General features: G+C 39.1%; 1 protein-coding gene across 2 annotated transcripts in view; it reads left to right on the forward strand.

Moving 5' to 3' along the window:
• Positions 1-624: 624 nt before the first annotated feature.
• Positions 625-15,704, forward strand: part of VAPA (VAMP associated protein A) — a 39,289-nt gene continuing 24,209 nt past the window's right edge. For both annotated transcript variants that reach the window (XM_044921075.1, XM_021689465.2), the window contains exon 1: positions 625-935. In XM_044921075.1, coding sequence (XP_044777010.1) covers positions 857-935 — 79 coding nt within the window. In that variant the 5' untranslated portion in view covers positions 625-856. The remainder of the gene's footprint in view (positions 936-15,704) is intronic.

The raw sequence follows: 15,704 nt of genomic DNA on the forward strand, positions 1-15,704 counted from the left end.
AATCCCGTCCTGTTTTCCACAGGGTATATTTTATATTTCTAGGCGGGCGACCTCAGATCAGATTTTCAAAAGTTTTTTTTTTTTTTTCTTTTCAGCGCAGACGAGACGCTCTCTGAGAGCCAAAAATGAGTGTCAGCGTGCCCCACCCCATTCGCCTCCAACGGACCTCATTATCCTTCCCGCCCACAAACAGCCACTACTACAATTCCCAGCAAATATCGCGCAGCGCCGCAGAGGACCAGGCCCCACTGGCAGGCTGGGAGTTGTAGTGAGTGAGCCTGACTCCTCTTTCCTTCTATTAGGCATTCCCACTTGGAAGACGGTGATGCGCTGCTACAGCAGGCTCTCCAGTTTCGCAGTCGGAGCCAAACGTGACCGAAGATTGCGCCCTTCTGCCTTGCAGTGCGCACCGCATCGGTGCCACGGAGTTTCGCTCCGCCCTCTGTCCACGCCCGTTCCCTTGACAGCTTGAGTTCCGAGCGGCCGCGAGGCCCGGAACGCGCAGGCGCAGCAGCCGGCGCAGCGCAGGGCAGGACTCGAGGGCGGGACGAGCGCTAGGGGCTCCCGGCCGCCGGGGCGCGCACGTAGGCACGCAGAGGCCGTCACGTGGGGTGCCGAGGATCGCAGTGCGCGTGGCCGCGGCGGCTGGTGTGGGGTTGAGTCAGTTGTGAGTCCCAGAGCTGCTGACCCAGCGAGCGGCCCAGTGGCCCGGCCACAGAGCGGCAGGCGTCGGGGGTTCGGGAGCCGTGAGCTGGCCCCATCATAGAGCTCGGCCGAGCCGGCGCCGCCGTCGTCCCCCGTCCCCAGCCAGCAAACCGCCGCCGCGGGCGCGCCCCCGCTCTGCGCTGTCTCTCCGATGGCGTCCGCCTCCGGGGCCATGGCGAAGCACGAGCAGATCCTGGTCCTCGACCCGCCCACAGACCTCAAATTCAAAGGTAGGCAGGCAGAGGGCAGCTGCCGGGGGGGGGGGGGCGGACGGGGTGTTTTGGGGGGGGGGGGGGGGTCGAGGGAAGGTCGGCGGCGGGCCGCGAGTGAGCGTCCCCTCCCCCACGCCCCGGCACTTTCCATTCTCCGGCGGCGCCCCGCTCCGGCCCTCGGCCTGCCTGTCCCGCGCCCGGCCCGCTCCCTCCCTCCCTCGCCCGCTCGCGGCTCGATGCGCGCGCCGGCCGGGGCGAGGCGGAGGGGCCCGGCCCTGGCGCCGCCGCCGCGGCCGCCATCTTGCGGTCCCGCGGGGGCGCCTCCCGGGTGCTGCCCGCGCTGCTGCCCGCGCCTGGCAGTCGTCCTTGGCCCCCGAGGGCCGTCGGGCGTTGTCTGGGAGGGTGTGGGTGGGCGGTGACCTTACAGAGTGCGCTCGGGTCTGCGGCGGGAAGGGGGGTCTGGGGGTGGCGCAAGTGCGTCGGTCGCCGGAGTCGGCTGTCAGCGGCGGTGGGAGGCAAGGCGAGGCGGTTGTGCGGAGGCCCTGGACTCGGGTCCGAGAGAGAACCACCCCTCGGCCTTGAGCAGGGGCTGGGTGGAGCCGGCCCTCGCAGAGGGGGTTGCTGTCTACCTTTTTACCTTGTTTAGAATTTGGCTGTCAGGTCTGAGGAGCGCTAGGGAGGCGGAGAAGCCCATGAAGTCCTCTGGTTATGACTTACCCGGTTGTGTTGGCAGAGACCCAAGCGCGTGCGGGCAGGAAAGCTATGCGTCAGCCCGGGAATTGATAGTAGTAGGTTAATAGTCGACGTCTTCCTGGTCCTCCAGTATGACATTTCAGCTCACCTTTCGCGTAGGGCGGACCTGGCGTTTGCTCTTGTTTCGTCTTTGGCTTAGCTCTTTGGCTGCGGAATCTTCAGCGTTGGGGACTTTTTGCCTTTACGTTTGCGGGTTATGAGAAGGCTGACGAGGTGTCACTCCGCTCTGGAGCGCCCTTGGTATACTTACACTTCGTAGCAATGCTTGTGATAAATTATTAGTCCGATTTGGTGATTCCTCAGGAATACTGAAGGGCTCTTTGGCTCATTTGGTTGTCATTATGTAGGGTACTTTAGGGAAGAGAGTTAAACTGGCTTTTTAGGAATACCGAAAACGTGTGGAGATCCAAAATGGAAAGCAGATTCCTTCCTGTCTTCATTTAAAGTGTAAAGTGAATCGCCTTTTGGAAGGTTCATTATCTTGTATTTCAATTTCAGCAGTTATGATGAGAGCAGTTTTTGTGAAATGTGTAACTATTTCAGTGCTTAAAACAAATTAAATCCTTTATTGTTGTACAAGATCGAGTCCAAAGGAAAAAACAATTGTTTTCCATAGGCAACGTTTTAAATAGTTTTAGGAATTTTAAAATATTGTTTTCTGGTATTGTGAGAGTAATACTGTATAGCTCCTTTGTTTTGCAAGCTTTTTAGTACATTTGCAAATTTCTTTGGAGTGAGCTGCTTGTTCAGTAAGGATTTGGTTTTAAGACAACTCAAATATTTTGAGGGGCACTAAGTGTATTTTATTGTAACAAGTTTATGTGTGTGGCATTTCACATAGTTTTACCTGAAAGAAAACAAAAACACCTTTGGGGAATCATGAAATTGCCTTAGATAGCCATTATCTTTGGTCGGAGGAATTTAATGTAACCCCTATAATGGGGTGTGTTCTCTTGAGAAGTTAAAAGAACTTTTGCTTTTACTTTTTGACAGGTTGAGTTTACAGAGGAAATTTCCTCTACTGGATAACCGTATTGCCGTTAGGGACTTAGAAGCCTTTAAAACCAGTTTTAGGCCAGGATATGTCCGCAGAATTTGAAGCTTTCTCCCTAGAAAAGTTGTAACGTTGCCATAGTAAGAGACTAATAATAGTGGAGAACCAAGCTAAAAAAACAACTCAACCCTACACAGTAACATTCCTATGTTTCACTTATTTTAGGTATTGAAGAGTTATTAGTCATGATTATAGAACAGGTTTTTCTTGTGTTATACATGAAAGTAATTCACAAGGACCATTTTTAAAAGTTTGGATATCAATAACCACTTTTTAAAATTGACTTCAAAAAAAAGTATTTCATTGAAAAATTTATAGAGACATATTCAGTTCACTTATTTAGTGAACACTTATTGAAAGCTTTGTGCCATCCCTATATTTAATTAAGATTATTCAGCTGAGTAATTTAGCAGTAATCAATTTATATTTGGGGATTCAGTGCTAAACAAGGTGGAGGAAAAGATTTACAGTTTGTAGTTTCATGGGGAAAGCACCCAGTAAAACAGTGAAACATGTTAGGTTTTATCTTTGCCCTCAAGGAACTCAAAGACTAGTGAGGGAGACCTAAAAGGCATGTAGGTGCTATAATAGAGGCAGAACGGGTATGAAGAAAGAACCCCCACGCCCAAGTTTCTTGGAAGAGGCTAATTTTCATTTGGGGGGTGAGGGAAAAGGATTGGGCAAGGGAATGGTGGTTTACTCAACCACTGATGTAAAAGAACATGTGGCTTATAACTTAATGGTTTGCTGTGTGCTTCTGTTCTAGGGTGGGATAATAGGGAGGATTGGGAAACAGGAGGGGTAGGATGAATTAGGAGAGGTGACCTTTGGTGTCATTTGATTCCTTCCTTAATGTTATTTTTCTAGTCAAAGGTAAATAATTTGCTTTGATGGAAACCTCTCTGTATTCCAACGCACAGTTCACCACTAAGTGAGGAGACTCATTTCAAATCCACAATCTCCTTATGCTTAGTTTGATGATGATGATAATGATATAAAGTCATTTCATTCTGACTTGCCCTAAATCACCTGTAATTTTTAGTTTAAATCTGTTAAAGGATAGTTTTCAAAATTCTCTTATCTTTCAGTAGGCTTATTTAAATTCTTTTGAACTCAACATTTGACTAAGATGGTTTCTCCAAGAGTGACTCATTTAATCATTCTGAGAATAGGTAGTGAATTTTTCTGTCATATGCATAACAATCATCTTGATAGAATTATCAGCACTTTGCATAATTATGGAGAAACATACCAGTTTAATACATTTTTATAAATACCTGTTTTACTAAAAATTTTTGTTTTATATAATTGTCAACATACGAAGATTCTTTTATAATGGTGTAATGAATTCTAAGGTAGTTCTTCTGTTGCTTTAGTAAAGAAAAAGAGGTAGATCTTTTCAAATTCTGTTTAAGCCATGGCAGTAATTTGACCTAGAATTCAGATTTGGAATTTGATATTATATCTGAGAGATGATTTTTTTGTCCTATTATATTTTATTATTATTAATTTTTTCCAATTGTATTATACAATTTATTTGTATTATACAATTTGTTTTTCCTTCCTATTAGTAGTTTTGGAGAATAGTTGGAAGAAATTTAGAAAATGCTTAAATTGTGAACGTATTCTTCCTCCTAATAATCAGAGAAAGGAGAGTAGACTAAAACCATTGTGTTGAAGGTGGCCCATAACAGTATCAAGCCAATAAAGAAAATTAAGCTCTCTGAGGAACCAAGAAACTGTGATGTGTCCGCCAGAGCATCTTTGAATAGCAGCATGTTACTAAGAAGTACAAGTGAGGATGTGGAGTTCTTCTACTCTTGGCACATTTTTAGGTCTTTCAGATCAGCTCCTGTTTCACAGTGGCTTCATCAGATTCCTGGGGCGGTTCCCCCCCCCCCCCCCGCCTTTCCTGGGCCACAGACATCTTATTCATTCCTTAAAAGCTTTGGAGTAGCTCTTGATTGTCCCCTGGATAAAAGTCCGATTTTATTTATTTATATATTTTTTAGTATGGCATTTAAGCCCTTCCATGATGTGCTGTCTCCTCTTGTAACACCTCTTTATCTGCACACATGCATACTTTCCCCCTGCGAAAGAAAAACCTTTCTCATATCCAAGCTTGTTCTGTTTTGTTGTTTAAGGTAAAATCCCTGACTCATACTTAGACCATGTTGCCTCAGGTATTTTCCCTTTCATGTTTTCAACCACTGGCTTCTTCCTTTAAACATATAAATACACATAAGTCTTTCATTTTAAAAACAAATAAGCAAACAGAATACTCTTTGACTCCCAACTCCTTCTGGTATATGTCCCTCTCTGTCCCTCATTTCCTTTGCAGTTAGACTTCTTAGAAAAATTGTCCCTGTTCACTGTCCAGTTTCTCACTGCTTATTGATTGCTGATTGAATCGGTCATTTCCAATTCTTATCTCTTTGGCACTTGACATTATTAACAATTTCTCTTTTTAAAAATTCAGTTCTTTTGATTTCTGTGTTATTGTCTTCTAATTCTCTTCTTTGCTCTCTTTATTGTCTCATTTGTGGGCTTTTTGTTAATTGCTAATGTTTCTGAGATTCTGATTTGGTTTTATCTCAATTTTCCTTGTTCAGTCTCATTGTTTTGATGATTTTCTCTTTGCTCTCTCTTTGCACATGTTGGTTCACATCCAGATTTGTATTTTAATTGAGACTTTAGTCAGTTCTAGAATTGCTTATTGATTGTCTGGATTTGAATTTTAACTTAGGCTTTTTGGGGACGAGGGCAGAGGGAGAGAGAGAATCTTAAGCAGGCTAGGAGCCCTACACAGTGCTTGATTTCACAACCCTGAGATGATGACCTGAGCCAAAATCAGGAGTCGGACGCTTAACTGTTTGAGCCACCCAGGCACTCCTTATCTCAGAGTTAGGAATGGTGGTGCTGTCAGACTCAGTATATCCCACATGGTTTTTTACAACCCAAGCCTACTTGTCTTCCCATATTTTTAATTTTCTGGTGGCATCGTGATTACTTATACCAGAAATATTCTGTATATCTACTAATTAAAATCTGTTTTTCTACATCCCAGAGATAACTCTTGAATCTCTTTTAAAACAACTGTACTTTTAAATTTATTCATTTTAATTCATTTAATTATACAATAAAGATTTGAGTTTCTGCTATATGTAACAAGTGTTGAATAAATGTTAGAACTACAGTTTTGAATAAAACAGAATCTTTTATTCATGAGGCAATTCTAATGGGAGAGATAGACACCAATCAGGTAATCAGAAGAAGGAACTGTAGCTATGAAAAGGTGTGTAGTGCTATGAAAATGTAAAATAGGAGACTTTGATCCGGACAGGGAAGACACAATTGGACTAAGATTTTCTAAGAATGAGAAGTTTTCCTGGGTGAAGAAAGGAAAATGCAGTAGGAGCTGCATGTATTTGTAAAGATCCTGTGGCAGAAGGAAACATGAAACATTTAAATGTTGCTAAACATGTTAAAGTAACATCTCCTGAGTGTGGTGCTGGTTTGTAGGTTGGGTAAGGAGTTTTGTTTTTATTCTAACCCATTGAGGGATTTAAAGTGGGGGGAATGGTAGAGGAAGAGGGAATGGAGTGATAATCACATATGTATTTAAAAAAAAAACATAATTCTGGTAACAACATGAGGTAATATAGGGGGTAGATAGAGATGAATTAGGCAGTTGTTTTGGTCCAGGCAAGAAGTGACAACTTGGTCTGAGGTATTGGAGATGTATGTAGAGGGTCAAGCCAGTGAGACTTGGTGGTCTATTAGATATGCTTATGCAGAGTAGAGGTATCTTGGATGTCTCTAACATTTCTGGCTTACATAACTGGAGGAATGGTGGTGCTGTGCGCTGAGCTAAAAAAAAGAAACACTGGGTATTTGAATGAGGACCACATGTGTTTTACTTGGGGTGTGTGGGAGTGGTAGGAGGAGGATCCTGATCTCACTAGGTATGTTACATGTGTTTAGGTCCTTTCAAGATAATGAATGAAAAGGTAACTAGTAGGTTTTGGTTTTATGGATGTGTTACTGAGGGAGGGGTCTGGACTTTGGATAATTACTTTATTTCGGGTGATTATCTCTTGTCTTTTTTCTACTAGTCTATAGACAGGCCTGCGTTTCACTAGTGCCCCTCTCTCTCAAGCCTGTCTTCCAAACTGCTGCTAGAACTTCCCTTTGTAAAATGCAAACCTGATATTATTTAAAGAACCTGGCACGTTTTCCCATTATGTAGATGAAAAAGTCCAAAATCCAATGCCTACCTCTTCATTTCTCTTCATAGCTCTGGTTACATGAAACCATTTTCCCAAACACTTTAAGCTGTTGCAAGACTTTGCACAGGCTCTGTCCAGAATAATGTTCTCCCTCATATCTGTCAAGCAGTCTCCAGTTCAAGAATCCCTTCATTTGTGAATCTTTGACTTTTGCAGTCCACGTTGGTCACCACCTTCCTTCTTAAGGCCATTATTGAAGCTTGTGCTTATCTGTAATATCATATCAGCACTTAACCACATTACATAGTATTTATGCTTATATATTTTTTCTCTCCCAAACTGTAGGGTTAGCTACTTGAGGATATACTTGTTTATTTTTACGTCCATGGTAACAAGATCTGGCATGGATGATTGCCCAATAAACGTTGATTGCGTTGATAGGACTCCGATGATTTCTCCTATAATTCCATGGTTTTCATCTTGGATCTCTTTTCAGTGGGGTTTTTCATCTTTCTTTGCAGGTAGTTGTGTTTTCAAATTTTTTTTTTAGTTCCAAAAAAGGGATAGTAGGGTATTTTGTTAAAAGCTGCCTAACCATAGATAAATTTTTTTCATCTTTGTGCTTCACCTTTTTTCCTTTGTGAAGTGTGAAGCAGGACTAGGTGATTTCCTGGATGTTGTTCTGGCCCTAAAGGTTTTGAATATGTGTGACAGCTGAGAACAAAAAGAAAACAGGATATTTCTGTAAGTGGGCAAATATATATAAAGAATTGGGAAAACTGGGTTTGTTCTTGGAGTTTGGTATTTTGTGATTGTTAGTATTGGTAATTTTTTTTGTTGGTTTCTTGTATTAGTTACCTTTTAGTTTCCTTTATGTAAGACCTTCCTTCATCATGCAGAGGTGTTCTGTGAGGAGAGTCTGTTAGCAAGCACCCTTTTATTTTTTCAGAGGCACTTCCTGCCCTCTCTTTTTCTTGTGCTTTTGGATCTTAATCTTAGCGGACTGCCTGTCAGAGGAGAAGGTGGTTAATGTTAATATAGGATGAATCTTACTTTTTTCTTCAACCTTAAAAAGTTGTTTTCAAAGAAGATTAAATGTAAGAGGAGCGCTATTATTTGCAAAAGCTTGTTTTTTTTTTAACTGAAATGTGACTCATTACTAGATAAAAGGTTTAAAACTTCTTATGAAAGATTTCAAATATTCATAAAAGTATTGTAATGAACCTTTGTACTTAAATCTAATAACTTCATATACTTAAATTTAATAATTATAGCATTTTATCATGTTTGTTTATATTTTCTATGTTTGCTGCTGTTTTAAAATAGATTCTGGATATCAAACATTTCAAACCTAAATCCTTGAGCTTGCTTTTCTAATAAACAAAGGGACATTTTCTTTACATAATTATAATGTCATTATCTTAAAACCAAAAATAATTATTTAATATCATCTAATACTTAATCTATTGAAATTTTCCTAATTATACTTCTGTTTTTAGCTGTTCAGTCTTCTGTGTATTGCATTTGGTTGTCATGTATCCAAGTCTTAATTTTAAACACTGCCTCTCCCACCTCTTTTTTTTTTTCTTTTTACCATACTATTTACTTGTTAGGAAGATCAGATTGTTGTTCTAATATTCTAGATATTCTGAAATGTGTTTCCTGTAAATTTGGATTTAGATTTGAAGGCTTGATTAGATTTAGGTTTCAGTATTTATTGGTAAAAATACTTCATGGATGGAATTCTGTCACATCAGGTATAGACTGTCTGGTTATCCCAGTTTTAGTGATGCTGATTTGTGGTAACAGCCTTCATCGAAAAGTTGCATAGATATGAGCCTGTTTCTGGTAATATGTGCAAGAAAAAAGGTTGGAAAGAAAATGTTAACAGTTAGCTCTGCTTTAGGGTTTGGGTGTCTTTTGTTTTTATATTTTTACTTTTCTGTGTTTTCCAGGACTCCACATTGAACATGCGTTGCTTTTTATAAGAGAGGAAAACTTACTTTGTTATTAGTCTTGATACCTTTGGAAGATTAGATCCCAAAGTCTTCATTTGTTCTTCCTGTATTACTTCCTTTTATTTATTTATTTATTTTTTTTTAAAGATTTTATTTATTTATTTGAGACAGAGAGAATGAGAGAGACAGCACATGAGAGGGGGGAGGGTCAGAGGGAGAAGCAGGCTCCCTGCCGAGCAGGGAGCCCGATGCGGGACTCGATCCAGGGACTCCAGGATCATGACCTGAGCCGAAGGCAGTCGCTTAACCAACTGAGCCACCCAGGCGCCCACTTCCTTTTATTTTTAATTAGTAATTTAAGTCTTTTGCAGTCTGAGGTCTTATTTTTTTAAATAATTGGTCAAGTTATAGGACGGTGAATAGAAAACAGGTCTAATGTTTGCAACCTTCCAGTAACAGTTCACAAATCAAGTTACATAAAGACAAACAGAAGACCATGTGCATGTGAAAGTAAATCTAATTTATAGCCTCCCACAATAATTTACAAATTGTAACTGTATAAATGTGTGGTTTCTTTGAGCTCTTACTATGGGCATCAGTTGATGTTCTCTTGTGAGAAGTGTGAGAAGTGAGACTGCTAACATTTTATTTCTCTGAGAATGGCTCCTGCAGATAAATTTTTAGGATCCCTCTTCCCCCAGTGTTGATTGGTTCAGTGGTGAGCACCTAACCCAAGGCCAGCCAATATATATATATGCTGATGACTGACCAGCCAGAATTTGGATGCCACCCCTTTAAAAAGCACATTTATAGGTAGATGATAGGTTAGATCTTTAAAGTAGGCTGATTTTTGCCATGTGTAAGCAGAAGCAACTAGTTGTGAGAGAAGAGGGGGAGAAAAGCTGGCTAGAGATCTTGTAGTCCCAGGAATTACTTTCTCTTGAATGAAGCCTCTTTTTTTTTTTTAAAGATTTATTTTATTTATTTATTTATTTTTAAGATTTCATTTATTTGACAGAGAATGAGAGAGAGAGAGAGAGAAGCGCGTGTGCACAAGTAGGCAGAGCGGCAGGCAGAGGGAGAGGGAGAAGCAGGCTCCCCGCTGAGCAGGGAGCCCAATGCAAGGGATCGATTCCAGGCCCCTGGGATCATGACCTGAGCTGAAGGCAGCCGCTTCACTGACTGAGCCACCCAGGCGCCCCTTATTTATTTTAGAGAGCGAGCGAGAGAGCATGTGTGTGAGTTGGGGGAGGGTCAGAGGGAGAGAATCTCAAGCAGACTCCCTGCTGAGTGGGGCATCAACGCTGCCAGGCTTGATCCCTCCATCCATGAGATATGACCTAAGCCGAAACCAAGAGTCGGACAGCTCAACCTAACCACCCAGGCGCCCTGCAGCCTCTTGTTTTAAGGCCAGCTATACCTCATTTCCTGTGTCATTGAGACTCCTTATATCTTTATAATAAATTCTTAAGTATGGTTTTGCTCTTCATAATAAATTCGTTGCTTAAACAAGATTGGACTTCATAATTTGTGAAAATATATTCAACTTTGTCACAAATTTCACCTTATGAAAGTAATCTAGATTAATGTCTTAAATTTTTATGGAAAAAAATCCACATAGATATTTTTGATCACTTACTCGTCATTAATATACCATAGTTTGCTTAGCTGCTTTTTGCTGGCATTTGGAATGTTCTCTATAACTAGAGTAATCATGAACATTTTGTACTATTTTCAAAATCCAGATTTAAATGAATGAGTTTAGTTAATGTGTATTTTAGCTTTTTAAGGATTCAGTTACTATTTTAAAAAATAGAGATGTTAATTAAAAAAAATTAACATGAGAGGACTTTAAAATACTTAGCTTGCAGTATAATTTGATAGGTTTCTTATGGGCCTACATTTTGACAGCTTTTATTTTGTAGCTGTGTACTTCCATATGTATCCATCCACACACATATATCCATTTATACGTATTTACTTTAGTACTTCGATAATCTGATGTGAATTGGAGTGACTGCCATACCTTTAAAGGTATAGGGTATCTTTGTTCCTGTTTAGTTTTTTTCTCTCTAAAACCAAATTTACTTTTATAACATTGGGGAAGATGAATCACTTGATCTTGTTTTCTGAGTACTGTTCCCACTGCCAAAAACTTCACTGACAATAAAATCCTCAGAAGATGTGTTTTTCTGAATTTCTTTAGTTCCCCCCCCCAGCATTTTGCAAATAAAAGGCTTTATGAACAAATTAAGCTAATAGGTATACATGTTTAAAAGTCTTTCTGATCATAAAATTCTCGACACTTAAGCATGGAATGCTTAATGTAGTGAATTTAAAAAAGGTGGAAAAGTGTAAAGCAAATAAAATTACTCAATGTTACCATCTAGAAATAGCGACTGCTAACATTTGATGTATTTTTATGTTTTCTGTGTATAATTCTACACACTTATTTCCTGTATTTTTGTTAATATTATTGTGATCATTTTCTCATGTTATGAATATTTTGCTTCTGATCTAACAAGTTTTAGATCTGTAAATGGTGCTAAAAACTTTTATTTCCATTTCTCCCCAAATATCCATTTTCCGTTTATTTCCTACCATCCTACTTACTTAGATTTTAAAAAGTTATCTAAACTCTTAAGATTTGGAGCACCTCTATTTTAATAAAGATGTTAAGTATCAGGCATCCTTCATGTTTAGCCTTGAATGGAAATGTTCTCTTTCAAATAGTTTTTTAAGTGTGTGTACGTCTTATTTTTCTTTAGTAGAAGGTTACACAATGGAATGATGTAATTTATATAAAGTTACAAATCAAAATGTTCTATTTCTCTGAAAAGACAATTTATTGTTCATTCTCTCCCTCATGTTTTCAACACTGTCACTGGGATTGTTTAGGTCAGAGTGAGCAGCCTGTGCATCAAAAGGTCTGAAAAAGCACTTTTAAAATGTTTACAATAACTTTATACAAAATGTTAATAAAGCTGTGGAAATTTAGGATTGAATTATCTGCCATCTTGTCATAGAATAGAAGATATTCTTTAATTAAAGCCATAAGCAAGTGAAGTTGATCATAATGTCACCTAATTTTAGAGCCCAAAGGAGCTTTGGAGGTCATTCTGTCTATTGCCCCTAAAATGCATGGGGTTAGACTGCCCCGGAGAAGTCAAGTGATTTGCTCAGGGTCACTCACCTAGCTAATGGTTTTAGATTTGAAGCCTCTAATTCAGCAAACTACTTTATAGTTTTTACAAAAGTCGTAGGACACCATCAGTAACAGAAACTAGCTCCCCCCTCCACCCCGCCCCAGGCTTCCAAAGGAATGAAGAAAATAGATGTTTTGACTTTTGACTTAGGTGCTTTTCCAGGTGAAGGTAATGGATGAGTATTTATATGATCAAACCACTACATTATTTGAAAGCGGTACGGAAGAAATAAGACAGGGTTCCTGCCTATCGGTAACTTTTAACTATGACTTTAAGCCCCATTCTAGATGGGAAAAACTGTGTTTGGTTTTTTTTGAATGACTACACACTACTGTATTAAGGGGATTTTGGTGATTTTTCTTCTACATTTTCATCTACATTCATCATATTTTCATAATTAATGTTAGTGAAATTTTATAACAAGATATGTTTAGTATTTTTAAAACCTTGAATAGAATTGACTATTTTTCAGAAAGTAGTACTCTATTTGTACAGATATATTTACACAATATAGTAGTTATTCACTACCTGCTTTGCCAGGGATTTTTATAGTTGCTGGGGTACAGTAGAAAACAGAACAAAGACCCAGTCTTCATGGACCTTACATTCAAGTCTGAGATTTCAGTGTATTTGGAAAAAATAAAAATAAAAAACACAAATAAATAAAGTGACTTCATTTTTAAAAATTCTAATGAAAATGTTTTAGGGCTTTTTTGGATGTAAAACATTTTCTACTGTTTATGATACTTATTTCAGGAAATACTCAGTTGGCCTGTGTATGGGACCAAGGGAAATACAATATCCATTTAAAAGTCTTTTTCATATATTAATGATTTATTGCACTTTCATGGCTTATTGCTGTAGAAATCTACCTGGAATGCTTATGAATTAGGAAACAACTGTAGCTAGGTAGTTTGCATAAAATACATACAGAATTTATGAGAATTCAAGCTCTGGAGTCACACTCATTTGACTTCCCCACTTTCCACTACATGGTAGTTTATGACCTAGGACAAGTGTTTTAACTTCTGAGTCTGAGTTGACTTATCTGTAAAAAGGGATAATAAAGTGTCTACCTCATAGGCTTGTTATGAGGGACATAATTCATGCAAAGTTCTTGATACACAGTGCCCAGTAAAAGCTAGCTGTTAAGAAAACTTGTTTTAGCACTATTTTTACTATTACTATTACTGCCTTGCTACTATTATTGTGGAGAATCTTAGTAGATATTCTGTATACTATATTGTGTATACTCCACGTGCTTAATTGTTTTAACATGACTTGTATTCAGCAGTGTAATCTTCATGTAACTGGAGAACTGTATAATCAGTGATAAAGCTGTTAATTTGCTAAAACTTGTGGAAACATTGAAGTGTAGTCATCACCTGCTTTGCTACAGCTGCATTATTTATGTATTTGAGCTGAGCATCCAGTCTTCCTCTTTAGGATTTTTACTGTTCTGTTTCAATAAAGGTAGGATGAAGGAGTAAAAATGTAATCACCTAAATGACTTAAGACCCTAGAGTTATAGTATTTGAAACAAAGCATGCATATTTCTGATATTTTTTATTTTGTTACATGTTAATTAAAAAGAATCCACGTGACTCTTCAATCATACTTCCAGTGCTGTTTAGCCAGCAAATAGTATTAAGCAGCTACTGTGACTTACAGTCTGTGTTAATTACTCCAGTTCATTCAGGAGTGAATTGGCTGCTGCTTCTTAGGGAGCTTATAGTTTAGTTGGATGAGACAAGACATGTACATAATAAAGTAAGTGAGAAGTGCAATGAGAGAGATATAGATTATGTGCTTTGTGAATTGTGTGGCCAGCTATGTTTCTCCTCCAGTGCTTTGGTTCATTGCGCTGTCTGCTTTTAATTAAATTACTCAGAGGTCACTAACTGAGTCTGTTCCTCATAGCCAAGAACTCAGAAAGACGTTGTTAAGAACTGAAGGGCCTGAAAATTGAGCATACTACAATTTTATGAATATTGGTAGAAGATATGAGATTCCTGGGTATAGAGACAAAGAACTTTATTATTCATGACAGTGCGTGTAACATGAGCTTCATATTTGTATTGACTTCCTTTGCCCCCTCAAAAGGCAACATACAGGGTTTCAGTTCGGGCAGATGCTACTCACATAGTGGGTTTGCATCATAGCTGAGAAGCCCTTGAGTGTAGGGAATCTGAGTCTTTGCTAATGTGCTGCTTGGAAACTTATCTGACGTTTTTTTCCTAGAGGAAGACCTTATCTTTATTATACAGGACAGTAAAAAGCCTGCTCTCTCTCAGGAGGGAGGCATTGTTTTCCAAGACTGTTCACTCTTTAAATACATCCTTGACAAGATAATCTGGATGAAAGCCCCAGTGCCTCCACACTGAAAACATGCAGAAATGCTAGAGACCTGTAGAGAACTATCTCCCAATTGGCCTGGGAGTAGCTAGCCTAAATGGATGTCTCAGAGTTCATGAATTAATGTTCATGTACATTGCCTGTTTACTCTTAAGCTGCATCTCAGAGGCCTTTTTTATTTCTTAAATGCTCTATGCTATATACTACTGCTTATCCTGAATTAAAATTTGATTCTCTTTAGAGTAAGCAAATATTGAACTCAAATTGAGGTGTTTAGGAGTGGGTGTACTGATGTCTTCAACTTACTTTGCATCAAAAATAAGATGGATGGACAGAGAGATGGATAAATAGGTTGATAGTCTCAAATACAACAAAATGTTAATTGTCAAATCTAGGTGATGGATAGATGATTGTTTACAATGATTTCAATTTCTTTGTATGAAAATTTGCAATAAAATGTTGGGGGAAAAGCCAAGCCAATTGCTCTCTTCTGTTCTCTCCCCCAACTCAGTTTTCTTTGCAACTAAACTCACCTTGGCATTTTCAAGAAAACTTCATTGGCAATTCTTATCAAAATGTAGATGGTTGACAACATTTAAAAAATTTGTTTAGTCAGAGTGTCTATTTTGGCCGTTTTAAGCATAATGGGCTTCTTTTTAAAATTGGGGATTTGGAGAATAAGGGTCCCACTTGTAAAAGGAAATCATTGTTCTGCATGCTAGCATTTTAGGTATACAGCCTGAGTATAAAGGGCATTTCATGCAGGAAAAATATTTTTAGGTAAAGGAGGCAGACCAGTTCCACTTGACACATCCTTCTTGGTGAGCTGCCCTAAACTTTTACTACCTTTTTGACATTTTAGGTTGCAGGTCTTTTCAAATTTAATGTCCAGACTTTTTTTTTTTACAAGGCCATATTTGTGTCTGTTACATTTCTGATTTTTAGAATTTGGGGCAGGGCATAGGATTTTGGCTTACTGGCAATAGCAATGGTAGTTGGAATTAGGACACAATACTTAATGACAGGAAATGTTATGGCTGCTTAAAAGTGAGACTAAAGGAGGAAACAACCCATGTAATTATAAAAGGTAGGGTTATTTTGGTAACAGGTTTTTTTTTTTTCCAGTTGATGACTACAAGTAAGTGTAACCTGTATCATATGGAATTTTGTTTTATATGGAATACTATTATATATAAACAGTGAAATTTCATCTCTAACCTAGGAAGTATGTA

This window comes from Neomonachus schauinslandi, chromosome 14 (genome assembly GCF_002201575.2).
Source record: "Neomonachus schauinslandi chromosome 14, ASM220157v2, whole genome shotgun sequence".
NCBI classification, from domain to species: Eukaryota; Metazoa; Chordata; class Mammalia; order Carnivora; family Phocidae; genus Neomonachus; species Neomonachus schauinslandi.